We start from the raw sequence: 27,009 nt of genomic DNA, 5'->3' as shown, positions 1-27,009 counted from the left end.
AAAGTAAAATCAGTAGGAGGTTCAGATTTTTAAAACTAAATAATAATTTGCCTTCTGTCTTAGTTGAAAAATGTTTATCTTAGTAATGAGAGTTGTAATCTGTCTATCCAAAAGGCTGGAATTACCCTGTAAATTAAAGAACTACCAATTGCATTGTTTCTTGTTTTGACCGGCAAGTCCATAGCACAATTTGGAACATCTTTTAATGATAGGTGAATGCTGTCAACAGCTACTTTCCATACTGGGAGGAATAGATTCGTTATTGGCTACTTCCACTAATGTCATCCATATGCTGCTTAGCAAAAGAATGGTGCATTTGTGTGGCAGTTCTTTCCCATGGCTTAAGCGAATCAATTCAGTAATGAATTCAGTTTATAACTCTATCTCTTTTGGGGCATCAGAGCATGTCTATTCAGAATCACATTTTACTCTTTCTCCTTTTTTACTATCTCGCTGTCTTTGTTGCAGGGTATATCTGGATAACTGCACCTGGTGCTTGCTTATATTGATAAGGATAATTGCATGCTGCACATGTGCAATAAGCTATTTAAAAGCAAATTGTAATTTATTTATTTATTTTCTTTTTTAATATAATCAACTACTGTCTTTTTATTAAGCTGCACATTCACTGTTTAAAGTTGAAATTTTAAATTGTCATTTTATAATTACTAAAACAAAAGAAGATATAACCAGGCAACCACAGCAGAGTGCAAAAAACTGTTTTCCTCCCACTGAGGTAAATAAAAATGGTGAAACTAAATTTAAAAACTTTCTCAAAGAAACATTTATGTTGAGGCAAACATGGTAAAATAAAGAGTGAATATGCTTTTTTATACAGGACTAGATTTTGTGGTGAGTACGTCAGTTATGCAGAAAACCCCTAGAATTTCAGGTTTTTGGGGCTTGATTATATTCAGTTTGATTCTTAGCTTAAAAGAAAGAAGTCTGCAGAACTGGAAGCTCTGCAGTATTGACTCATTATTTAATGTCTGAATTCAGATTTTTGGTGTTCTTTCTGCAAAGTGAGAAATTGATGTATTGTTATATTCTCTATCACTAACATTCTTTGTTGGAATATTTTACTGCAGGATTTTCAAAACCGTGCTGCAGTTCGGGAACTGAATGTAATTCCACCCTTACTGGGACTACTGGAATCTGAATATCCAGTCATTCAGTCATTGGCCCTTCAAACCTTAGAAGTAATTAGCAAAGACAGAGAAACCAGGATATTACTGGAAGAATATAAGGGATTAGATTGCCTTCTGAATATACTGGAAAACAATGTACGGTTTACTTGCCTTAAGATTTTTTTTGTTCTTAGTGCTGATGTTTGTATGACTAATGAGAAATAATACTTATTTTCTGGAAGAGAGATATAAGAACAAAGAGTTACTTACTTGAAGGGAACTTTGATAGAAATAAGATAAGCTAGGATATCTAGCTTACTAAGAAAAGAAGCAAAGACATTTCCCAAAGTGTTTATTATTCAATTTTTGAATTGAGTTTACTTTATATAATGGCTTTAGACACAATTTCCTATCATTGTTTATGTTATTATGAGACTCAGTTTAGTGCTTCTGGAGTTCAGGTGCCACAATGGGAAATAGAATGCATAGAGATATTAGTGAAGTTTTTTAAGTTTTAAGATCACAGGCACATTCTGACTACCTGTCTAGCCTGCTTTGATGTAAATTAAAAACTTCTGGGAGTTTTACTATTTTTAATAAATTGCGTTGAATCCTAGAGTCATCATCAAATAAATTATATGAAAATATGTATTTGTAAATGTGTACTTTGCAGTATGAATAAACTGTCCAAAAGAAAGTTGCAACAATTATCTTACAAACTTAAAAGCCTAAGTTATTTTAGTCCTGATTTCAAGGTTGTTTGGGTTTTTTTTGCTTTAAATTTTTTTTTTTATTAGGAACTCAGCGATCTACATGTCGAAACTCTTGCTGTGTTGGGAAATTGCCTCGAGGATGTGCATACTCTGCAACAGATTCAGCTGACAGGAGGCATTAAAAAACTACTTTCATTTTTAGAAGTCTCTACTGTTCCTGATATTCAGAAGAATGCAGCAAAGGCAATTACCAATGCAGCTTATGACTGTATGTGACTTTTCAACAATCCATGGACATGAAATTGTTTATGAAGTAAATTTTTATCCAGAATGAGGTCATCTTCTCTGGTTGAGGGTAGTACTTGTGTTGAGGAAAGCACTGGCAAGAATTAATTACAGTGATGAATCTTGCCAATCAGAGCAGCAATTGAATGCTAGGAGATTTTATATATATATATGTTTATATTTGAAAATGTTATGGTTTTGCCTCAATTTATTTTCAATTTATTTTTATTATTTTATTTTAATATGTTCTTGTAAAATTATGTCTCAAAGGAAAATGGCCTCTGAAAATATGATCCCTGTCTTTTGTTTAGTGATGCCAGCTGACTGCCATCTTAAGCCACCTTTGCTGGCACTGTTTCTGCCTCTATCTGTTAAGACTTCATTGCAAGCTGACTTCCTTTTGCATTCAACTGCTCTTCTAAATGTCAGGCAATTTCAAATACAAATTCCTTTAACAGAGGCATGAAAGGAAACCTTTCAAATAGCTTGCAGATTAATATTCCCAGGGGAGTTAAATAGTTTCATTGTAATCTTTTTATAATTATTCATCCTATAGTTCTTTTTTATATACTTTTCTTTAATTCACTGAGGAATTCTGAATTAGGCAGAACATGCTCATCATTTATGCCCACAAGGATGGTCTTTTAATCAAACTACATTTGAAATTCCTTCCATACATTGGCTACTGAGTTGCAACATGTGCCAAGTAGTGTTGTATAACAAAATGCAATGTAACTAATAACATACTTCTGACTATAGATTTTACTTCTGTCAAGGGATTTTTATGACAGTAGAATTTAAATATTTCATTCATAATTCTGGCACCTTGTGGTTGAATCATGGCTTTATGTGTATTTTAAAAATAGGTCATTTAATTTAATACATGGATAAAATAATCTCTCCTTTCTGCCCTATTTCAGACCTCCTTTCATCTCTCCCCATGCTATCTTTCTGATTCTTTTCTCACCTTGTTTAGTTTGATATCCTGAATATTTGTAATTATTTGGATTGAAAATGATACACAGAAAGAATGTCCGAGTATTCTGTGGATTTTTCTTTGCTTTTGTCATTATCTGTTGGAAGCTTGGCAAGTCACTGAAAATTGTTTTCATTAATGTTCAGGTATCAAAGGCAGAAAGGGACCTTCTTATGTCAGTATTTTCTTTGTGTATTTTCCTGTGTTGTTATTTTATTACGCTACTTAGGACTGTCAGTATCATTTTTATAGTCCTGTGACAGGCTTGTAAGTTGTATGCTAAGCAGATTTATATTTGCTCCCACTGCTTTCTACTGCATCTTCCTCCTTTATCATATTTATTTTCAAATAAGCATAGCCTTCTTTTCCTCTTTCACACTTTTTTTTTTCAGTTTTTGTGGCCTAATATTTTAGCAGCTGTTAGTAGAAGCATGTCTGAGCACATTTTTAAAGCACGGTTGCAAGAACCACAGATAATATATTACAGTACTGCCTGTGATCTTATATCATGGGTTGTTACCGTCAGTGAAGATGCATCTTCTTGTCATGCTTCTTTACAAATGGAGTCAATGAGGTTTCATTATAAAGGTTTGCTCTCTTCTTCAGCCTATGACAGTTAGTATGGATGCAGCAAGCTGGGAAAATACATCAAAAGGAGATTTAAAATGTTTGCTTTCAAGCTGTGGAATTTTGGTGACACCCAGTTAGACAACAGGAAACTTCTTGTCCTGGTGCAGTGGAGAACACAGTCCAGTAAAATTGCTGCTCAATGTAGTCCCCAAAAGCACTGAAAATTTTTCAGCTACCTAGAGATACTGGTCTAAAGTCAGCCTTGCAGTGAAAAGAAAAGGCCATTATAAGAAACAGCCCAAGTGCAAAAAGAAAACAGAAATACTTTCAGTTTTTGTTTTTTGATTGGATTGTGGTTGTAAGCATTCTAAACAGCCTATCCAAAATGCAACACTAGCATATACTATACTAGTACTTGCCTTGATGTGAATCCAGTATAAGACAACACAGCTCTTAGTTCTGTAGTGACTTTTTCATTAAATTTGCCATAGCTATACCCACATTCTACAGGTTTGATAATCATGGTTGCAATTTACCAACATTTCCTGTATACTTGGGTAAAAAAATACTGCTTTTCATTGGAATGAAAAACCTACTTCTGCCATGACAGAACATGTATCTAGCTGTTTTTTTTTTTAATCCTGGCAGCTGAGTATACAGCAGTATCTGGTTTTGAAATTATTATTGTTGACAGATGGAATTTGGTTTTGGATTGGGGTTTTTTTTCCTGATAGATGTGATCATAGCAAGCAGTTTTGTTTTATGTCCCTTTCAGCCCTTTGGAAAGGGACTCTTGTAACTTGGTGTTGTTGTTATAAGATATATATATCCCTTAAGAGTTATTCTTAGTATGAGAATAAATTACATGGTATAAACATGATATTCAGCTTTAAATAGCATCTTTAGGATGCTTCTCTGTTTAAGTACATTAAAATGGATCATATTTCTATACATAATCATTATGCCTTTGTCTCTGAATTTTTTTTTTTGTTCTCTAACATAATTTTGAATGTATTATATTAATTTATTGATTATTTTGTTTTGTTTGCTCAGAATTACACTGGTGAATTGTACTGTAATTCTTGCCTTGCCCACCAAATAATGCAGTCATTTCAGAATGCTAAATTGTAATCTAATGCTATAAATTATTGAATGTCTGTGAGTGGATTATCTAGACTGTTGATTAAGGAGAGCCTGATTTTCCCCTGACAATGCCAGACACACCAGCAACAACAAAATGCTGTGGAGTGTATATGGAGAAAGTGATGATCACTCTTGCTCTGCCAAACTTCTGGTTTGAAGCTCTCCACATTCTTTCTGCGTATCTCAGTGCATCTCATGCTCAAAGGGAAGCACACTAAACATGCTCTGTGGCCTGAATAACAAAGGCAATTCATAATACAGATCTTTGTTTATCTGAGTTAACTCAAGATCAGTGGGAGGTCATGATACTATTTAGCATTAAATTTTTTCATTTGAAATTGGTATAAATAATTACATAAGGTGATGACAGTGACCTGAAAAGTAATCAGTAGAACTCAGATTATGATTTTGGGGTAAGAGAGAGAAATAGGAAAATATATTGAAAAATAAAGGTTGTCTCACCACGAGGTCAATGCATTAAAGTCTGGACAGAATGGTAGATACTCCAAACTCTTTTAGTCGTGTATGCTTTATTTTCCTTCATGTTAAATCAATGTATTCAAATCACTTAGGGGTCAAGAAATTAATCACTGTAAAATCGGTGTTGGCACTGACATATGAAATACTTCAGTTGTGCAATCTTTCTAGTCTGTAGTAAAGGACACAAAGGAAACAACTCATACATACAGAGAGAGGATCAGCAAAAAATGTTCATCCCTTAGGTAGAATTGGCACTTGGACATTGAAATATTAATAATTTTCATTGATCTTACTACCTAAATATACATCCATCCCCTTACCATAAGTTCAATTTCAAGATGACTTTATTATTATAAAATTATTTTTCTGTTTAAAGTATTTTAATTACTGTTTTCAGTCATTCAAATTATTTATTCATATTATTATTTTGTATAGGCATAAATTATCTTTAAAATAAATGCTTATTCATCATAGCTGCTTTTAAAAGCAAGAATAATTTTAAAGAAAATCTGTAAACAAATAAGTAACTTGCTGTACAATAAACAAATTACTGAGGCATGAAGAACCTCTAGAGATCATTATTAGGGATTATGGACTGCCTTGGGAAGCAACAGGCCAGTGACACACTTGTCAACTTGTCAAAACATTCTCTCATCCCAACTGAGGCCTTCTCTTGAGATCTGGCTGATATGCATCAAGGTTGTGGCCAAAGTTCTGCTGACACTTAAAATCCTCTCTGTTTTATTTGTTGCATCTTTGTTTTGAGATTTCATTTGTGTATCTGAGGGTTCTAAAAGAGTTTAAAACTGAGCTGAAGAGGAGAAATCGTCTGCACCTGTCTCATCTCCATGATTTGAGTAATTTCTGCTCTAATTACATTTTTGATCAAACTTGCTTTTCATTGACTTTGTGGACTTGTATTTCTTTACTTTTCACTACAGATTCAGATTTATCTAAAATAATACTTACAATATACTTTTTCCCCTTTATTTTTTTTTTATTTGGAGGACAGCAAGCAGTGGTAAAATTTCTAAGTATTTTGAAGTCTCACTGACTTCTCAGTTCTTGAAATTCTTTAGTACATTCCAAATTCTACTATGTAGATATAACTTCCAGCATGTAATTAGTCTGGTTTAAATTAAGCATATGGTTAAATGTTTATTGTCTCACCTTGTAGACTTTCCGTGCTCTCCAATGCGTTTTTGCATGAGAAAGTTTCTTTCAGGGATCTTTCTAAGAAACACCTGTATTTCTGATCTCATCAGTTTTGAGATGAGGGAGTTTATTAATTTATTGGTATCTACATACAGATGTCTATAGGTACTTCATGGGTGCTGTGTGTTGTTACTTGTGCAGAGGAAGGAGCATCTCTGTCCTTCTGTAGTTGCTGCTGGTTAGTGCAGTGTAGGTCAGCAGTGAACACTGTGTTAAACTACAAAATTCAAATTCTCTGCAAACTGGGCAGAAAACTTTCTTTGTAATGCTCCTTGCCTATTTTTGCTATTTTAATACATTGAGTGGTATTTCACCAAATTCAGTTGTACATTTACTGGTATGTTCTTCAGTTTTATACATTTGGACTTTGTTAGCATAAACTGAAGTTCAGCACGATCCTGAATAAGTATGATCTGTTGCATTGGAAAAGCTGTTTCCATCAAGCCTGTATGCACTCTGTGGTTTTAAAGTCTTTCAGAGAACAAACTTTGCATTCTGTCGGGTTATGTACGTTTATACTGTGTTTAATAGTCATCGTTTGGGCTTGGTTCAGAGTTCAGTGAAGCCTAATCCAGGAGCTCGATTTTGGATGATCCTTGCGCATCCCTTCCAACTCAGGATGTTCTGTGATGGGATTTGGCTCAGGTCCTTTGTGCATATCTCTTAGTGGCTGGTTAGTTAGCCTCTGTTACTAAAATATTTCTAAAAACTAAATTAAATCAAATTAATGTCCTTTCACTGATTTGGAAAACAAATGCTGATTAATGCTATTGTTATTTCTCATTTAAAGCTGAAATACGAAAAATCTTACATTGGGAAGAGGTTGAGAAATTTCTCCTAAGCCTTTTGGAAACTAACAATGATGAAGTTAAAATTGCTGCTTCCCAAGCCATTTCTGCCATGTGTGAGAATATAGACAGTAAATGTGTCCTTGGACTCCAGGGTAAGTATGGTTGGAAAAGATGAAATATGAATTTGTGTTTTTTCTGTTTATTAGGAGAATATTACAATTTTGCAGATTGCTATGGCTTATTTAAATGTTCATATATATAATTATTTCTTTCAAAGGGATTCCTCAGCTAGTAAAGTTGCTAAGCAGTGATAATGAAGAGCTAAAAGAAGCTGCAGTGACAGCATTAACTAATTTGACAACAGCCAATCTTAGAAATGCAAGGTGAGTCTGCAGTAATTAAATTGTTATTTTAAACACTTATCTGAAGTGTTAATATTTTGATTTTTAAAGAATGCCTCATCTTGTTCTTATGGTACAGAGCAGGTCTGTTGAATTTGACTGTAAGGCACTTCTTGGTGCTTATGAGTCACCTGGAATAGCTAGGTTCTCATCAGTGTTACAAGAGTTGTGCTGTCTCTACTAACATTAGCATCATCAAGGGAAAGTATGAAGTAGATGTAATGAAGGCTGAGCTGTAAATCATGTTCTGAAGAGAATATATGAGCAAAATATGCCTTATAGTCTAAAGCATTTGATGTGGAGTTTTTTTTTTTAAACTCCAAAATCCAAAATCATTGATTTATTTTAAAATTTGATGGTTCATACAACCTTTTTGACTGATCTAAATCCTTTCTTTGAGGGAGATAGATCTCCTGAATATTGGCATTGTTTTGCTCTTCCATTTTTTAATTATTTACCAAGTCATAGAGAATGCTTGTAGTGCATTCTCTGAAAGAAAAGAAGTGTGCCTTCAGAAACCAAAATTACTAACAAAGGTAACAATGGTTAGCTCACTATATGTTCCAAAACAATTATATAAACTAAATTCTACTGCCAACTCTGCAGCATTCTTTTATCCCAACTCTATTAGAAGTCCTGTTCAGAGAAGAGTAACAGAGCAGTGTGATGTATATGAGCAATCACACGTAATTTACAAACCAAAAAAAAAAAAAAAAAAAAAAAAATCCTTCAAAGTTTCTTGGAATATACTTAAAGAAGTTATAATAGAGTCACAGGCATTCTTTAAAGTGAAGAAGTAAAGTAACTCACAAAACAAATTGTTTCAATTTATTGATTCATCTCTAATAGTCACTTATATTCACTTAATGTTACCAGATGGAGCAATAATTTGGCACAAGAGAATAATACTCTGTTCTCAGATTCACATACTACATTTTTTTTGTCTGATATTCTGCTCTCCTCATGTGCTGGACTCTTCAGTTAGTGTCAGTGGGAGTCACACACACATAAAACGAGCACAGTGCTGGAGTCCAGAGGTCAAACTTTCAGCTCTGCTACAGCTGGTTTTCGTAGTGCAGCCCTTTGAGGTTTCACATTGTGAAAAGGGGATCTCTGGAGAGTTTTGAGTTGGTATAGCAGCTTATGCCAACTCATTCCATTTCTTTTGCTAAGGAGATAGTCAGGACATTGTTTAGCTCAACTGCTGGAACAATTCTCTGAGACCTCAGGCAGGGAAATAGCTGCCTCTCTTCCTCTGCATTATAATGAAGTCCGTATTTGTTTCTTGCTGGGCAGAGTCAGGAAATTGTAAAGGTGGCTTACATATACTTCTCTCTTCTTGCAATCCAGCTTCGAGTACAATATGGAAGCACCAGATAATCTAATCAGAGGTCTTCTGTGAAAATCAGGAAGCAATAATTTACATTAAATATGTATATTGGATGAATTCCATGTGACTATATAATTACTTCAAAGCTTCATTTCTAAATCAAAACCATTAATAAGTCACAGAAGGGTCTGAGTGTGACTAGGATCTATAAATGAATATATAGTGTTGAACCCTTAGCTGATACAAATTGGTATAGTTCCAGCTCACTGACTGACTATCAGGCCCATATTTATTTTACATTCACATAATAGGAAAAAAAAATAGTTTGGAGAAAATTCATTCCATATTGAGTTACCATAATCATATTTCATACTAGAATGTTTCATTTGTATGTCCTGTAGACCACTGAAAATAAGTGTATAAATAATGAAGATGCTGATGCACTTTTATAATAATGTTACTTCACTATGTGATTATGTTGACAATATTCTGATCTCAAATGAAACTGATGAGACTAGTGCCCTTTTATCAGTTATGTATTAGATTCTTGTTATAAACCCTTCAAGAATATAAAATCAGAAAGGTAGTAGCAGCAGGTGGACCTTATGTAGCAAGAACAAAATGGGTCCAGTGATGGGGAAGACTATTTGCTGTAAATGCTTTTCACTGGCCAGTCAAATATTCAACCTTGTTGAACTCATATGCATGCATTCTGCTGTATTTCATTTCATAAGCATTTTTCTATATTATGTTGATTGAAGAATGTGTACCTTGCCCTTTTATTTGGTACAGTATATGTTTGAGGATATAAAATGAATACAAGATGTTTCTATTTTTGCTGGAGATTTGTTGTTCTTATTAGGCGTATCAAAAGGTGCTGCCAGTTTTTCATATAATACAGGAAAAAGAAGCAATTTAAAGCAATCGTGTAATTAAAACTCCCACCATAGGTAGCTCATAATGATAAAGTCTTTCATTGATTAATAGCACAAGAACAGCATAGGCAATGGGCAATACTACCCCCCACTAATGTATATTAACCTTGACCTTTAGGTGCTTCCCCACAGCAATGAAAGGCTGGTTCTATACCCCTACCCAATCAATCCTTTGTTCCTCCGCTGAGACAGCTAATAACGGTGTCAAATACGGTGGAGGTTTGGTAATTAGAACACCTGTTCACAATGAACGGGACAGAGACCAGCTTGTCATTTGACACAAGTCCTCAAGCAACCATGATTTGGCAAAAATAAATAAATTAATTAATTACTCTGCTTCCTGGTATATTTTAACAAAAAATCTAGGGCAGAAGAGGACATGAGTCCCATACAAGTGGTTTGAGTTTTCAGGTTTATTGGACAACATGGATTTTCAATAGGATCTCTACCAGAAAACATAGCAGTTAATATAAATAACTTCTAAAATATTTCAGCATTTAAGTTTTGCTGCAGAGCTGATGTTGTGTCCCACTTCAATAGCACATAGGAGAAAATATGGTGGTCAAATGCCTCCTTAGTTTGCAGACTGACATCCTCAGAATATGCTTTTATGAGAATTTTACCATAAGGACAGTGTTTTAATGCTGATCAATATTGATGATAAATCCTTGTTAATAATTGGGCTCAGTAAAAATAAAATTGCAAAGTATATTGCAATTTAAAATATCATGGGCTTGTTCTAATGTCTTATGTTACTATGTGTGCATAGCACTGAGGTCATCCTTGATATATATATATATATATCAGAATTTGTTTCTGTGGTCTGCTTCTGGAAAAAAGGAGAATTATGTTCACCTGTGTATTTGCATCCATCTTTTCTATCACATTTTTTTAATCCAGAGCAATAACTTGCTTTACTGAAAACAGTTTTTTGGGCAGCAGAATGCCATTTAAAGAATCCTGAAGCTCTCTGGGTTTGCTGTGTCCAGGCACCAGGCAGTGTGGGTGCAGTCACTCCAGTAACGGATGTGATGCACGAATGGAACAATTGCACACGAACAAAGAAACAGCAGCGTCATCTGTTGGGCAGGAAAATAAGTGATTCTGTGCCACACATCTAATCCTGGAACAAATGGCTTACCTCTGCCTCTGCCTATTTTTTCTCATTTAAAGTATAATCAATTATTTTTGCTTTTCATGTATTCAGGATTAGATAATCATGTTAAATATAAATACGATATGAGAAGTAGCACATAGAAATAAGCTCTCATGTATACCAGTTAGTCAGACATGAATTTAACCAGCTCTTTCCTTCAGTATTGTCGTAGCACAAATGCCATTTCTAATAGCTGCCTTCATAAATCTGGCAATGTCTGAATTCTGGGCACCTAATGGATTTGCCACTGAAGGAAAACATATGCTCTGAAATTTAGAACTTTATGCTGGACATGAAAACTAATTTTAAGCCTCAATAATATTTGTCCTCAATTGTTTATTTTAACATCAAAATTTATAGCATTCAGTTAGAATTTGGTATGGGGGAAGAAGGAAAAGAATGGTTTTTCTTCATCTGTACCAAGGACTGCAGAAAGTTTTGGTACATGACAGACTTATGGCAGAATATTTCTCCTGGTATTTATAATAAGTGTCAGGTGACAAAATTCTGTTTTATGTCTGGATTCAAGATAGTGAAGTATCATCCCAAAATTTCCAAAGTCAGCAAGCTTGATGTTATTTAATTTTCTAATTCTTAAATTCACAGGAATCAGAGAACCTATTTGAATTCGCAAAGGTTATATCCATATAGGCAGTTTCAGGCATTGGTGCAGCATCTGAATGTATGCTTTCTGAAATGTACCAAGATTGTCAAGATTTGAGAACAGTTTGGGATAGGAACAGAGGTTGGGAACTCATTGGTTATGGACAGTGCCCAGTGAAGAGAAAGTGAGTTGTTCCCCTGACTTTAGTGGGTGTTCTATCTATTACTGCAAACTGAAATTCATACACTGATCTAATAACTCAAAATACATCCTCAATCTGTTTCACCTGCATTGAGAGTGTCTCACCTTTTTCAACTGAGATTTTCAGTACACAAAAGATTTTTTTATTGTTTATAAGACGAGTATGGCTGTCAAGGAAAAAAATTGAAGAACATGCAGTTTTTTTTACATTCCAAATATTGTTATTATTAGGAAGTAGGGATTAATACCATTAGATAGTAATATCTCTAGGTAGTAATCTTCTCTATTAGAAAATGGGAAACTTACTAATAGCTTTTCTCTTTCAAGACTGTAAATAGAACCTAATTCACACAAATATTAAAGTGTTGATATTATTTAAGATAATACATTTCCATGAATATACGTGTTAATTTATGAGAACAGGAACACAAATTTAATAACATAAAAAGATGATGATCCACGCTAGGTTTTGTCTTTTTTTGTGGTTTTAGTTCTTTATGGCATAAGTTCATTTTTCTGAAAGAGGAAATCAACAATAGAATGCTGACTGTATTGTGTAGCAGTAATATGTTTTAATACTGACCCCTAGTGACAGAATTATATTTTTGAGGTAATGTGCTGCAAGGTAAAGGGATGTTTTTGAGTTTTTTGGGTTGTGCTGTTACTTTTTTACATTAGCATCCATGTCTACACTCTGTAAAATACAGTTATTTCAGGCCACCAACAGGTTCTTTTTCATTTCTCTTGCTCTATATACATATTGTGGGAAGAACTGTATTAAAAAAAAAAAAAAAACAAAAAACCAAAAGACAACAAAGTCATTACCCACTACCTAAGAGCTCACAAGCTTTTCCCTGCAAGTTACATCTTGACTTCCATTGAAAACTGCAAAATGTTTTATGACAAATTTCTCCCTTGGCAGAAAAGCTGAGTTAAGCCATGTGCCTGGGATGCCACTCAGAAATGGGCTCCCATTAAGACTTTAACATCACATAGATGACTGATACACAACCCACAGACATGGGGCTGTGCCCTGCTGGCAATCAAAAACCTTTCATACAGCCAGCTGTTGTGTTTTTCTCTTAGACTGGGAAGGTGTGGCTGCATGGGAAAACCCTTCTGTAGGCTCAGACACTGTAACTGTTTTCTTCCCAGTAGACTTTCACAAAAAAAAAAAAAAAAAGTTATGCATTCTCCTGGATGGTTTTTTTTTTAGTTGTTTTTTAACTTTGGGGTTATGTTCAAGACAAAGACCAATATAGAACATTTATCTCTATCTAACACAGATCTCATGTCACCACATCCTAAAGTGCATGGAAACCTAAGTAGGTCCGAAATAGTTTCAGGGAGAATGCAGAACACTTCTGATCTGGGATGATGATAGCTACATAGAAATTTTACTCCTTGTAGATACTGCAGAATGTTTTGACCTGTTTGTGCAACCCTACTTTCAAAGCCTTGCAGCATGATCACTGTTTATCTTAGCTGTGGACAGCTGGAATTTCACTTAGACCATGTTTGTTGTCACCTGTAACTTCCCATGATGGATTTCTGTGGGATCAGGTGAAAACTTTCTTCCTGGATGGAGATTCCTAAGCCTGGGAGAGAAAATTTTCTTTTGTGTAGTGGGCACAAGTACCATGATTACTCTTGAGTGTGTATCCTTGCAATGTCATTCAGTGATGTGCACTGAGATAAATTATGCTTTTTATGAATTAAAAGTGGCAAGGGTTATTCTACATAAAAGTAAATATTTCAGACAAATGTATTGGTGCTTTTGCATGCACATTTTCTTTATAGTAGATTTCTAAATTAAATTATTTAAGTATATATTTTCACTTACTTAAGTATAGTGTGAAGTTATTTATTTGAAGTAAAGAAATTTTTCTGTAAGGAAATTTCAGGGTTATGACTGACCATGCAAACTTAATTCTGCCCTGCTGTGAATTTAACCTGTGCACTGACTACAGCATGTTGGCCACTTGGACTGTCATCTGGTAAAAATAGGGTTTCACAAGTGACTTTAACATTTTGACATACAACCTTAGGAATTTTATCATAACATATTCATATTATGTGTATTTTCTTAGAGATGTAATTTAAAGAGAGAAATCTAAAAGCATAAATTTCTGCACCCTAAATCATCGTAAGAGCTTGAGCTTGTAGCAAGGCAAAACAGACAGCTGCCATTTGAGATATGTTCACAGTTGTCCAGAAAAGAGTTATCTAGAAGTGAAAGCTGAAGTTCACAATCCAAAGTACTGTGTGTAGAGACTGACTTGGCACAGCTCTTTTATTCTTCCTCAGCTGGTGCTTCCAAAGAAGAACCACAGGATCTTTCAGGAGGAAAAAGGGTTTCTGTTGTTGAATTTTAAGCCTTTCACATAATAGTGGAAATATCAGAAATTCTTTACAAAGGTTGCAAATATTATTATAGCTGCAAGTCTCAGGCATCATGAACCGATAGTTCATTACCAATGCTCCTGTAATATTTTCAATTAGGTATACTACAGTTTTAGAACTGAGATCTGTGTAACTTTGTCAGATGAGTTCAATAATAGACATTAGAAGATCTCTGTGAATTGCTAAATGAGAGTCAGGTATTACAGACTCTGCTAACCCAGACAGTTTAAGGTTTTATTGCATCCAGACTATGAGGTTTATTGAGTTTTGGTTTTGTTACAGTTTTAACAAGATACTTGTCATTAGAAAATAGGAAAAGAGGCTTCAGTTCCTGACATGAAAAATTAATATGGTTTGTTGATATCATCAATATTTTTATTGGAGCACAAAGGGCCCCCAGATTGTAGATCAGAGTCTCTTGTGCTAGATTCCCTTACTCAGAATAAACATACTGACATTAATCTCCCTTGTCTAGTGAAGAAAACAGAAGTAATATTAGTCTTTAAATAAAATACGAGTGACTATTTACAACAGTCAATTGCTTTTGAAAATAATTAAATCACAAAGTGAAATTTTTGATAAGTGCAGAAGACATTTATTGGATGTGATTATTCTGATGGCATAACAAGGCTAATGAAGAATATGAATACATTTAAGGAATTAAAAAAGGAATCTATTTCTTGATGCTTTTTCAAACTTCTGGTTATGATATTCTTTCTCAGACAGAAATTGCATAAGAGAGCTGGATCAAAAATGTCTTCTGTGAAAAAGAAGTCATACGATTTAACACAGATAGAGTTGATTTTAAAAAATGTGTGTAATTAGATGCATAATTCTTATGCATAATTTACATGCAATTATGTATGAAAATGAGCTACGCACAGGCATAAATGGCTAGCTAAGCACCTCACACACAATCACAGTAATTTTGCACAGAAATTAAACATGCAGTTGCAAACACATTTGAAAAAAATGAAGTCCAGTGAGGAGGAAAAATTTGAATTTTTTCTGAGCAGAAATTGTGTTAAATCCTCAGTCAGGAGGGGGGGAGTAAACAGCATAGAAGTGAATAAAAATATAATTCATTATAAACCAGTTTATGTTCAGTCATGGAAGAAGAAACAAAACCAAACATACTTTACCATTTTTATGAAGTGTCAGTCTCACTAGTGTAAATTTAGTACAATCCTGAGTAAACAGTGGTGTCAAGCTGTACAGCTCTTCTCCTCTGTGTCCCCTCCCCCAGAGGTTGTTTTGCTTCAGGGTTTGAGGGGCAATCTCAGTGTTTTCTGGCAGCTCTTTGAACACTCTTAGTTGCTTTCTCCCTTAGGCTAGACTTTCTCTTCAGGAAGAAAAGCTAGCTGGACCATTCCTGATGCTCTAAGTAAATAATCTGTTATTTTTCTTGCCGTGGCTAGAAGGGTTGGTCACAGACCAGAGCTTTTATGGTCTGTGATACCAACAAAGAGGTGGTTCTTGCTGCAGAGTGCTTATAGTACTAAAAGTAAAATTAAGTATAAAAACCCCACAGGATTTTCATCAAATTTTTAGTGCTGATTGTTTTCACAACACAGTCCCAATATCTGAGCTTTCCTATCACACCCCAGACAACTAAAGCACCAAAATACTCACTTCAGTGACATTCATACACATCTCCAAAATGTCTGTTAAAAAAAAGTTTGTATTGTGAAGTTTGTGGTAATGATTTTGTTGTCAACTTTTAATTTATTTTTTCAGTAAAAGCAGTAAAGAAAATGTTTGGTTTTTCTCAGTCTCTCAGCATTTATTCTTTGAGTCTTGTAATCTCAGAGAATTTTCAAGAAAATGTCTTAACACTATAATGTATATTTAAAATTAATAAATTAAATATTTATTATATAACCTTTTAATATTTGTGTTCTCAACGAAAGCTGAAAAAATATTTTAGCTATTCTTGAATACAGTAATTTGAATTCAGTTGTAATCAGAGTTTTACTGTTTCACTAAAGAGCATGCTTAGACTCCTTAGGGTACCTGAACTGTGTATACTTTGATTAAGGTAAATGCCTAACCCTCTTAGGCTAGGCATTCTAAGGATCATAATATATGCTTATAATTAATAACATTTCATTTATTTTAACTTTAATTAAACTCTGAAATTCCTACACCTGTCTTGTATTTTTTTTTCCTGTTTTGTAGTTCAGATAGGCAGCTTCCACTTTTGAGGGAAAAAAAGGTGATGTGGCAGATGCACCATCCTTTTTTGTTGTTGTTGTTTTTTCTTCTCTGGTTATCTTCTTTCCTTTTCCCTAACCTCTTTTCTTCTTGTTTAGGAAAGTATGTACTTTGACTATATACAAAACATGGAGGAAAAAAACTTGTGAATTTATTTAATTTACTCCTTTTCCCACATCAAAAAGTATATACTTCTTTTCAGCTAAACCAAGGTTCACTTCCTCCTTGAAGATATAGTTCTGTAGTGGAAGCACTGATAAATTGCACAGTCTCAGTAGGATGTGTCTGAAGGAGAGTGCTCTGGAGGCAGGGAGAGTCTAGTGCTGATCTGTAGTAACCAAAGACAGAGCTGGTAAAAGAATTCTCTGACTTTTGTTGGCTCATAATAAAAAAATTTCACAGTGCATGTCTCTGCCCAAGATAAAAGGGAACAAGGACCTCCATACTTAGTGTTGTGGTATTTTAGCATCTTAAACTTAGCTATGTTCATTCTTTCAGCTCCTCTGAGGTCAGATTCTGTGGGCCAGGGTGACAGTGCTATTTCTGTGTTCTCCAGAGGCCGGTGGAGTAGGAATGAGTTGAACTATGGATTCCCCATTCCTTCTTCTTCTGTGTGCATCTCTGTTAGCAGGACACAGGCACTGGCCTCAGATGTTCATGCCCTCTTAAAAAGTTATTCCCAAAGGTATTGGTTACCTTCAACTCTTGCTAGCAGCCATTGTCACTTCAAACAAATTCTTTTTGCCTTGTGCTCAGAAGTGCTACTTGATTAAACTGTGTGTAGGAAACTGGGATTCAAAATGAGTCTGCGCAGAAGTAGAATGCAGGATAGAAATAAATATGTATGATCTTCTAAATCAGTGGTTCTCAACCTTTTTGAAGTTGAGTGGCACTTGAGAAAATTGGCTGTGCTCTGTACCTTGCTGAGGTCAGCTCTGAGCTCATGAGGAGCCGTCACCTTGCTCTTTTGTTAAGTGCCTGTGTACTTGCTGGTTTTATGGAAATTATAGTAAATCTGCTTATGATGTGAGCTATGTCATTCAGTGCTGTGTATCATTCTGTAGCCAGTCTGTTAGGGATTGTATGTTTACTAGGAGATCCTGTGGGAGAAAATGTGTATTCTTGGGTGTACTATAGGAATAGTAAGTCCTGTACTTATTGCAGAAATATTGGATATACTACACCTGTGAGAAGCAGTGCTGCATTTTATGACTAGTGAATCTGTCCCATAAATCCTGGAATTTCTGTGTATCCACTGTAAAGAAGAAACAGCTTGATTTTGGTTTTGTTTTTTTTTTTTCCTTCTTGGGCAAAGTGTGTGTGTATGCACTGCATGATGCAGTAAATCTGATAGCTCATGGACACTCAGCTCACTGTGTGCAGCTGTGTGTGTATGGTGGGTCTCACCCAGGCTGTGCCAGCAGGTACCTCATGCCATTGTTACACGTGCTGTTAATGTGATGTTTTCCAGCAAGCCTGTGATACATATGGTGTACAGCTCATTCTTACATGTGCAATCAGCATGTCCAGAATTTCTTCACATACAGCAGCCTGGATAGAGCTACAACAGTCCTGAAACTGAAAATTGATAAATTTTCATGGGCAAGATAAGACAGTATTAACTAAATAAGTATAGTGGCCTTACCTAAGTAAAAAACCAAAACAACCACAGGAAAAAAAAGCCACCCAACAAATAAAACATTTTCAGCTCTTCTTGTTCTGGTCAAGTAGGAAAGGGGAAAGAGGACACAAAGGGAAATCCAGCTACTTGAAGGAAGACAGAGGGGTGCAGTGTGGGACATCTGAAAACATGGGATTTACTTCTGAATAGAGACCAAAGTGCTTGCATTAAAGCTACTGGTGCTCCAGGAGGGTTAATTAGGCAACACCAAACTGACCCCGTATCTTAATGCTGCACCTTCAGTCCCTGGATTGCTGCTTTTTCCCTGGTTTTCTGAACATGTAACTGTTGTCTGCCTGCCAGATATTGTAAGATCCATGCTCCAGCACGGCTTGTGAGCTGCCACTGCCTTGCACCTGAGGCAGAGATGAGAGTAACAGACCCCATTAGGCTCTGCTCATTCATTCCAGGTATGCTCAGGAGCATCTGTATCCTCCCTCTCTGACCATGTGGAGATACTTGCACTAAGATGAGTTCACAGTAAGACCTACATAATCTTGCCCATGCTTGGGGATTATTTTAGTAATTATCATTAGTGGCGCAGGTTGGCATGTATTCTACTGTCCTGTTTGCATAAAAGTGCGACCGTCAGCTTTCCTCATGGGTTTTTTTGTTTGTTATCAATGCCAACAGTCTTTGGTAGTATAGTGGTGTCTTTTATATGTGATACTTCTAATCTTGGTTTATTTTGTGACTGTGAAAGTTATCCAAATAGTAATCAAATTTTGGTAAGGTGCTGTTACAGTAAAGGATTTTCACACAGGATTTTCACATTTTATTACTGTGTTCACAGAAATTCTACAGAACTTATAAAAAGTGTAAACTTCTTTTTTGAAGATTTTTTATGGTTTTGATGTAGACAACATGTACTAATAGAGGGTATAAAAAGCAGTTGCAGTGAAAATTCAACTTGCCATCCGTGCATTCCCATTGCTAACAATATTGCCAACTTTTGAGAAACAGATTAGCCTTAAGTAAAATTATATATCCTCTAAGAGTACAGCTCCGTACACCTTCTGCTGTCTTGTGCTCAAAGTTGCTATTTCATTAATAATGCTTCTTCAGCTATTTTTTTCCTTTGACTGTTCTCTAATCTAAATCTATGAAGTTCTCCTTAGAAAAAAATCCCAACCATCTTCCCCAATATTATTTGAAATAACATTAACATATATTGAAATAACAATAAAATAATAGATTATTTTGCACATCTATCTTAGGACTTGTCCACAGGAGCATTTGTTCCAGCACTGCTGAGGGGCACACCCTTCAGCCATGGATGCAATATCATCTGGTAACAGAGGGAATATGTAAACTGGATCTGCTGTTGATAGACTAGATGATCTGGACACTCTGTTCACTATAATCCTCATTAGTAGTGCTAGAATGATTGTGGGGAGAGGTGGTAAGAGGCTGTGGTAAGAAGCATTTGTGTGGAACTAAAGATACAGAAATTCTGCACCTTTGAAAAGATGCAGGATTTAATTGACTTGTTCAATACTTCAGAAAGAATCCATGTCCTTGTAAGTTAAAGAATACAGAAGTTTGTGACTTGATCTGTCTGTGGTTCTGCCTCTTGAACTTCTCACCGTGAGTCATATAGAAATCACGCAAACACACATTTATATGTACACATGCTACATATGTATATATGTATATATATATGTATATGTATATATATGTATACATATGTACATATGTATATATGTAAACCTTGAATTGTAATATTAGTTTAGTTGATAAAAACAGCATACTGACAAGAAAAAATTATCCTAAAATAAGAAATATTTTTCCCCCTTTTTCATTTTGCTAGTGTTGTAGCTAAGGCTGAAGGAATTGCACCATTAATTAAAACCTTGAACGCCCAGAGGGATGGAGCCATTTCCAATGCCATTGCAGTGCTCACCAATCTGTCCCTGCAAGAGCCCCTCCGTGCCAGTATCCAGAGCCAGGGCATCATGAGTGCCCTTGTGGGGCCACTGCGCTCAACCAACAGCCAAGTGCAGAGCAAAGCAGCCTTTGCCGCGGCTGCCTTTGCTTGTGATGCTGATGCACGAGCTGAGGTAAAACTGAGGTTGTGTTTATTGATGATGTTTCTAGATCTGAGGTGGGAGTTATATTAACCAAGAATCTGTTGTGTCTGACCTAGAAGTCCTGAGTTTTCTATGTAGTTACTTATTTTTGTGATACTTGTTCTGTTAAATATGGCTTAGTTTTTTAGGAGATTTTGGAAAGGGTTTTCTTTAACTTGAATTTTCACGACTGTGTTTGCTTGCACCAAATTAATGCTTTGCAGCTTTTCAGTGACTTCAATGAACTGTAACTAGGGCTATATCTTGATCTGTATATTTAGGAGCATTAAACATCAAGGTTTCTTTCAGCTGCAACTGTCGGCTCAACTTTGAAGATGGGAAGTTCAGTCCTCTTTACTCTCCCTCAGTGTTCTGTTGCCCATTTTCAAGGCCTGAACGGCAATGTCTGACCTTGATTAATGAGATACTGGATGTGCATGGAGTCAATGTATTTCAGACAAAACTCAAAATATAATTAATCCTTTGATCAGTGACATCCAGCAAGTTGAACTCTTTTCTGTTTATGAATTGGTCATAGTATTTCCTTCTCATAAATAAGAATGATGCTATGTGCATTCATAAATCATAAGCTAGGGTTTTCTCATGGGTCAAGGCTATTAATTAGGACATGAATAAGGGGCATAGATAATTAATCTACCTCTTTCAGTGTCCTTAAAATGTCTTTCTCTTCGAAAATCCAAATGAGCAATATTTCCTCCAGCATGTATAGGAAAGATACTGTAGCACACAAGAGAATAGGATGTTAATAAGATTGTCATACATACAATACAAATTCAAATGTATTGTGATGGAAATTAGTTGCTAGGAGGCACCAGAGCACAGAAAAAGCTGTGTAAGTCTCTGTGGCAGTCTTGGGTTGCATAGTCTCTTTGGGTTCCACACTGCAGCCTAATAACTGAAAAGCAGGGCAAAGTCAGAAGGGACGACTCACTTGTACCACTTAAAAGCTCCAGCTTATGCAGACTTCACAGAAGCACAGAATCCCATAAATTACCTTTTTTTCAGCCCAGTGTAGGTTTTCTACAAAGTTTGAATGTTTTGGGAGGTGAATTTCGCAAGCTGTTCTTGCTGGAATAGATGAAATATGTAAGTGGCAATGTTTTCACCTTTTTAATAGTTAAGAAATGTCGGCGGGCTGGGACCACTCGTTGAATTGCTGCATTCTAGGGATGAAGAAGTCAGAAGAAATGCCTGTTGGGCTGTTATGGTCTGTGGAAGTGATGAAGTAACTGCTTTTGAACTGTGCAGGTTTGGGTGAGTAGAAATAATATCAAAAGTCAAAAGAAAATTTTTGATGAGAGAACTCAATTTAAGTCAATCTTTCCATATTTATAGCTGAATAACAAAGCTTTCTGATAAGCTGAAACTACTTTTGCACCACAAATGTTACAGATGAAATGGTATTGATTTTAAGGAACAGGATCTTCTGACAAAATATAAGCCTGTTGATAGAACTGTCTAGAATTATAAAACATTTATTGTTTCTATTACTGAAATAGGCTTTATATTGAAGATAACTTATATCAGTCAATATCAGGGACTACAGTGCCCCATACATTTGAAAGTGAAATAAAGGTTTCAGACTAAGTTTAATATACAGTAAATTGTACTTACTACACACAGACTAGATTTGATTTAAAAGCTCTGGTTGACTGCAGGTGTGCTGAAGTGTCATGGAAAAGTGGCTCTGTTTTATTCTTTCTTAGGAATTCCCAGGTCCATATATTAATATCTGAATTAGAAAGGCTGGTTTAGGTTATAAGAATTATGACTCGGGACTCCTCAGACAAGGTGACTCTTTTAGTTACTGTTAAATTAAAATATTTGTAATTGCCCTGCTCCCTCTGCTGGGCACTTCTCTGGTGACTGTGCAGATACTTAAAATCCATCTATGAGGGAATTTCAGAGACTCTCAAAAATTCAGATCAGGAGGGGCCCTCAAAGGTGATATTATCCATCTATCCTAGTGTAAGACTGAATAAGGTACACTGCCATATTTTGGCTTGGGTAAATTTGGGTAAATACTGATCCTGCTGGAGTTTGACAACTTTCTGAGGTAACCTGTTCCAGTGCTGGAATATCCTTACACTTAGTAGGGGTTTCTCAGTTCTAAATATCCCTTTGGTTGTCCTGCTTTCAGTGAGATTGAATAACCACTTTTTATAGCAATTTGAGTTTACCTCACTGAATTTTCTCATTTTTCATGTCCCCCTTGTTTCTTTTTCATGACAAAGTAAAAATGTTAGACAAGTTTTGTTTGTATCATTTCATCACACATCTCTGAGTTTCTCTAATTTTTTATGCCATTTTGAAGTGCCATCTCCCAGCCTGGATGAGGTACTTCAGGTGAGGTCATACCACCATCTAATAAAACTCAGTAATTATTTTCTCTGTCCTGCATATGGCACTGTTCTTATTTAATCCTTTTTTTGACAGTATCCAAGCAGGACTCCAATTTAAGTGTCCTTTAAGTTTGACAGCATATTATTGATAATAATACATTAAGCATAGTTTTTCAACTAGTCAAGCACTACTTCATGTTATTTTCATGTCGATCATATTTCCCTGACCTGCTCATGAGTGTCCAAGTAGGAATAAGTGAAAATACTTATAAAAGTTAAAATGTATCTCAAATTCAGCTCATATCTCACATCTACTTCTTCTGCCTCTGTGTTGAGTCAATTGCCCTATTGCAGCAAGGATTAGATTGACTTTTCATGGTTGATTCTTGACAAATATGTAATGGCTATTTCTCATCTCTTGTTGCTTGCCTACTGATGGTTTAGTAATTTGTTATGGTGCTCTTCAGACACTGAAATTTGGCTGAATGATCTCTATTATAATTTCCTTGTTCATAGTTTTTTCAAAACTAGATAGTATCTTTGCCCTTCTCCACTCTCCATCCATCTAGCCTAGAATTTTCCAATACAATTATAAATAGTTCCAATGTTGATTTTGCAAATTAATAAAGTGTATGAGGTAAGTGTCCTCAGGGACTGCTAACTGTGTCTCCTCAAACTTATGCTCGACATTTTAAGACTATTATTTCTACCTCCTTGTTAATATTACTGCCAGGCATCTGCTTGAAACCTTTCTATGAAAACTGAAGCAAAAAAGATATCAGACTCTTCAGTCTTTCTGTGCCATCTGTTATGAGTTTTCTTCCCACATTGAGTTATAGATGTACATTTTCCTCTCTTACTTGTAGCATGTGAAACAATCATTTTTGCTTCAGTCCCTGAATAGTTGTGTCTCACTTTGCCTGTTCATCTTTCAGGTTTGTCCCTTACTTTTTCTATTTTTTGGTTTTTTTTTGTTTTTTTTTTTGCTTTTCAACTCTTCATGGAAATTTTGGTGTAGCCGTTTTATTTGTCTTTTGTTTTGGCTTATCTTCGTTCCATATGAGGGTAATTGTGCCTGTAATGTAATTTGATTTAGACCCTGCTGTACACATTTTACCTGCCTGCCTTTATTCATTTTCCCCTTTAAAATTGTTCCCTGTGTTACTTGCTGATTATCTACAAGATGTTGTAGATACACAGCTTGAACTGCTCTTCCACTATCTTCTCCCACTTCTCTCTTCTGTAAGAAAAGGATGTCATTTGCCTTGCCTGAAAAACTTGTTCTCTGGAATTCATCTGAATTCATCCCTTCAGAAGTCTACATTGTAGATGTCCACAGCTGAGGACATCTAGTTCACAGAAATATATATATATATATAGTGTATATATAAAATTGATTCCTTGGGACATGAAGAATATCTGCATGTGTGCATAGTTACACACAGATATTTGAATATGTACTCTTACACACACATGAGAATATATAATCCTTTTTTCCTGGTGGTTTTTTTTTCATTCCTGAATAGTCTTAGAACTGCAGTATGTAATGTTTTCCTGATTCAGCTTCCTTTATTTTCTTAGTGATGTTTTCCTAAGTTTTTCAGGTCAAAAGTTGTCAGTTTGTGGATCTCAGCACCAGAAAAAGCTCAGGAAATTAATTCCTGTTCTCCCATGTCCCCATGTTACTATTTGTTTCTATGTCTATACTGCAAAAATCCTGCCATTCTGGTGGTGTTGGTACAACTCCTTGTGTCTTTGTGTTTCCATGCTTGTGCATGTTTAGCAAATATCTGCCAGCCATGCTCCCCCAAACACTGTAACAGTGCTAGACCAGAAGGATTCTCACATTGCATAATGCACAACTGAATCTGCAAATTGCCTTGCAGCTGAAAAGAGAGAGAGAGAGGGAGAGAGGTTGCCTGGACTGTATCATATGGTCAGCTCTGACCATTATTCCTTTTACATATTTTTTCTCCGAAGTTCTCTGTAGTGCTCTATAACATCCTTCTAGATAAAAGGTTGTGGCATCCTGTCTGCATTTCTTTAGGTAGCATTTAACTACCTAAAGGAATTGGTTTTGCTTTTGAGCACTGCTTTTGCTTTAGACGACTGTTTTCCTTCCCTAGAGAAGGAATTCTGCGCAGCACAGCCACTCCTTGCTGGCCCAGAGGGCACAGGAACAGCACTTGGAAGTGAATCTATCTTGGCCTTGGTAATGCTGAAAACTAACTCTGGGCTGTATAATAACATTTAATTAGTATTTAATGATTAATTCGCCTTTGTATTTAATTTATCAGTGCTTTAGACATCCTAGAAGAAATTAATCTGTCAACAAAGCGTAAAAATAAGTTTAGTGAAGCTGCTCTGGAAAAGCTACTTGATAATAATCTTTCCCAAAAGTACAGCCGGATGGGATATTTATCACCAAGTAATATCATTACTAATGGATTCTATGATTGTGGTCAGGTAAGCTATTCTAAACAAATTACTCTATTTAGAAAGAGTAACATTTTCCTCTTAATTTAGAAAGAGTACTGTAGCAACAACCAAATTCTGGCTACAGAAAATACTTTGTTTTCTTGTCCTGAAATTTCACAGCTGTTATACAGCTCTCTTTTGAATATCTTTCTTAATGGATGAAATCATCTTCATGGTATTCCCTAGCTGTGATCTTCCCAATCCTATCTGAGCTGTTTAGACCCTTCTAGATCCTTTCTCAAACTTCAGTTCTTCTGGTCTCTTTCCCTGCATTATACTTAATGCTAACTTGACATTGTATGACATGTGGATGTTTTGTTTGTTAATTTTTACATAAGGAAGCAAAGAGTTCATATTTTCACCTCGGTCATGACCCTTTCTCTCACAAAAGAAGTGTTTGTGTATAAAGTCTGACTCCAGTATCACTTATTAGTGCTGTGCTCAATTTAAATCTGAGAAGGACTTTTCAAAATACCCAGATAAATTAGAAATACCAGTCTTACTGACAATCAGTGAAATATCTGCTCCTAAACCACTCGGTTGCTTTTGAAAATTCTGTCCTATGTTGTAAAGCCTTCAGAGGCAGGAACATCTCCTTATTATGGAGCAGTTTGGAATGCTTCAGACCAATAACTACAAGCTAAAATATTTATAAACAATCTTTTCTAAGAAAAAATTATTAAGAAAATGCAAATTGAGAGGAAAATAATTTCAGATCTTTTGAATAGCTTTATAAGTTCTAACACAGTCTTTGGTTTAGGATTAGGAATTTTAAATTACTGTTTAGGTAAAAAAATCTTTTAAATAGATTTTTTCTCTGCATCTTTAACTTAGCAGAAAACCTTATATTTTATGCTAATTTTCTTGTAGGTGAAACATGGAGGGAAATTTTTGTCTTTGGAAGAACTAAGCAAGCAAGAGCTTACTGACCGTCGGGCAATAATCTTCATTAATGCTAAACCCCAAGAAAAGTAAGTCATGTTAGATCTATTAATATTTGTTGTAATAGCTCATCTTTTTAATGGTTTTCACTGTTTCCAGTACAAACTTCATTCTATCTATCTATCTATCTATCTATCTATCTATCTATCTATCTATCTATCTATCATCTATCTATCTATCTATCCACACACACACATATATAAATAGCAACATCTATTTTATTCCCAGCACAGTGCTTTTAAGTCCTAGGAGGCAAAACATTTGTTTTTTATAGAATAAGAATTCAGAAAATACCTCATTCAGTTGAGTTGCTTTATTTATCCTAGCCTTGAAGACTCATTCATTTAACTCTCTTTGATTCCTATGATGGGACACCCAGTGTTTTATTAGTTATAACAAAGCTTGTCATCTGCTGTAATAATTATGTCATCTGAGCTGAATGTCAACATTCGACAGTGAAAGCTATGATTTGATGGTCCTCTTGTACAGACAAATGCATGGAATTTTAAGCACATCATTCCAAGGGGTGGGACAAAGACAAGCATTAAGCTTTCAGGCTTGATAAAGAACCTGTGTCCATTTCTTCTCTGTTTAAGTTGAAGCCAGCCTAACAAATCTTTTTAGATTTGAATGCAGGAAATTGGTATTGGGCTTGTTTAACTGGGAGCCATTTCCTGTAAACAGTCTCACAGATCAAAGATCACTCTACCAACATTTTGCAAGTCCAAAAACTTCTTCTCTGTCAACACATCACATATTTGGGTTATAGTATCATTAGCTTCCCTTTTAAGCTTGTATATGACACCATAAAGATGTCTGGGAATATCTGTGACAAATTAGACTTCCATGCTCTTTGTTGATCCCTCGAGCTGTCTCTAACTATCAGGTCTTCATTCTTTGACTTTGATATAGCTTCTTGCTTTTGCACATTG

At 35.4% G+C, this 27,009-nt stretch overlaps 1 protein-coding gene and 1 long non-coding RNA gene across 3 annotated transcripts in view; one reads left to right on the top strand and one right to left on the bottom strand.

The window, feature by feature from the left end:
* The window catches only part of ARMC3 (armadillo repeat containing 3), a 73,874-nt gene that overhangs the window by 23,068 nt on the left and 23,797 nt on the right, over positions 1 to 27,009 (top strand). For both annotated transcript variants that reach the window (XM_036406957.2, XM_036406959.1), the window contains exons 8-15: positions 1,089 to 1,283; positions 1,925 to 2,108; positions 7,300 to 7,452; positions 7,578 to 7,683; positions 20,036 to 20,285; positions 21,433 to 21,569; positions 24,955 to 25,123; positions 26,006 to 26,106. In XM_036406957.2, the coding sequence (XP_036262850.2) occupies positions 1,089 to 1,283; positions 1,925 to 2,108; positions 7,300 to 7,452; positions 7,578 to 7,683; positions 20,036 to 20,285; positions 21,433 to 21,569; positions 24,955 to 25,123; positions 26,006 to 26,106 (1,295 nt within the window). The remainder of the gene's footprint in view (positions 1 to 1,088; positions 1,284 to 1,924; positions 2,109 to 7,299; positions 7,453 to 7,577; positions 7,684 to 20,035; positions 20,286 to 21,432; positions 21,570 to 24,954; positions 25,124 to 26,005; positions 26,107 to 27,009) is intronic.
* LOC118701965 (uncharacterized) overlaps positions 8,499 to 27,009 on the bottom strand; it is a 42,636-nt gene continuing 24,125 nt past the window's right edge. Inside the window, exon 2 of the long non-coding RNA XR_004982613.1 lies at positions 8,499 to 9,097. This is a non-coding gene — a long non-coding RNA (uncharacterized LOC118701965). The remainder of the gene's footprint in view (positions 9,098 to 27,009) is intronic.

The sequence above is a fragment of the Molothrus ater genome, chromosome 1 (assembly GCF_012460135.2).
Source record: "Molothrus ater isolate BHLD 08-10-18 breed brown headed cowbird chromosome 1, BPBGC_Mater_1.1, whole genome shotgun sequence".
Lineage (NCBI taxonomy): Eukaryota > Metazoa > Chordata > Aves > Passeriformes > Icteridae > Molothrus > Molothrus ater.
This window is presented reverse-complemented; position numbering and strand designations above follow the sequence as displayed.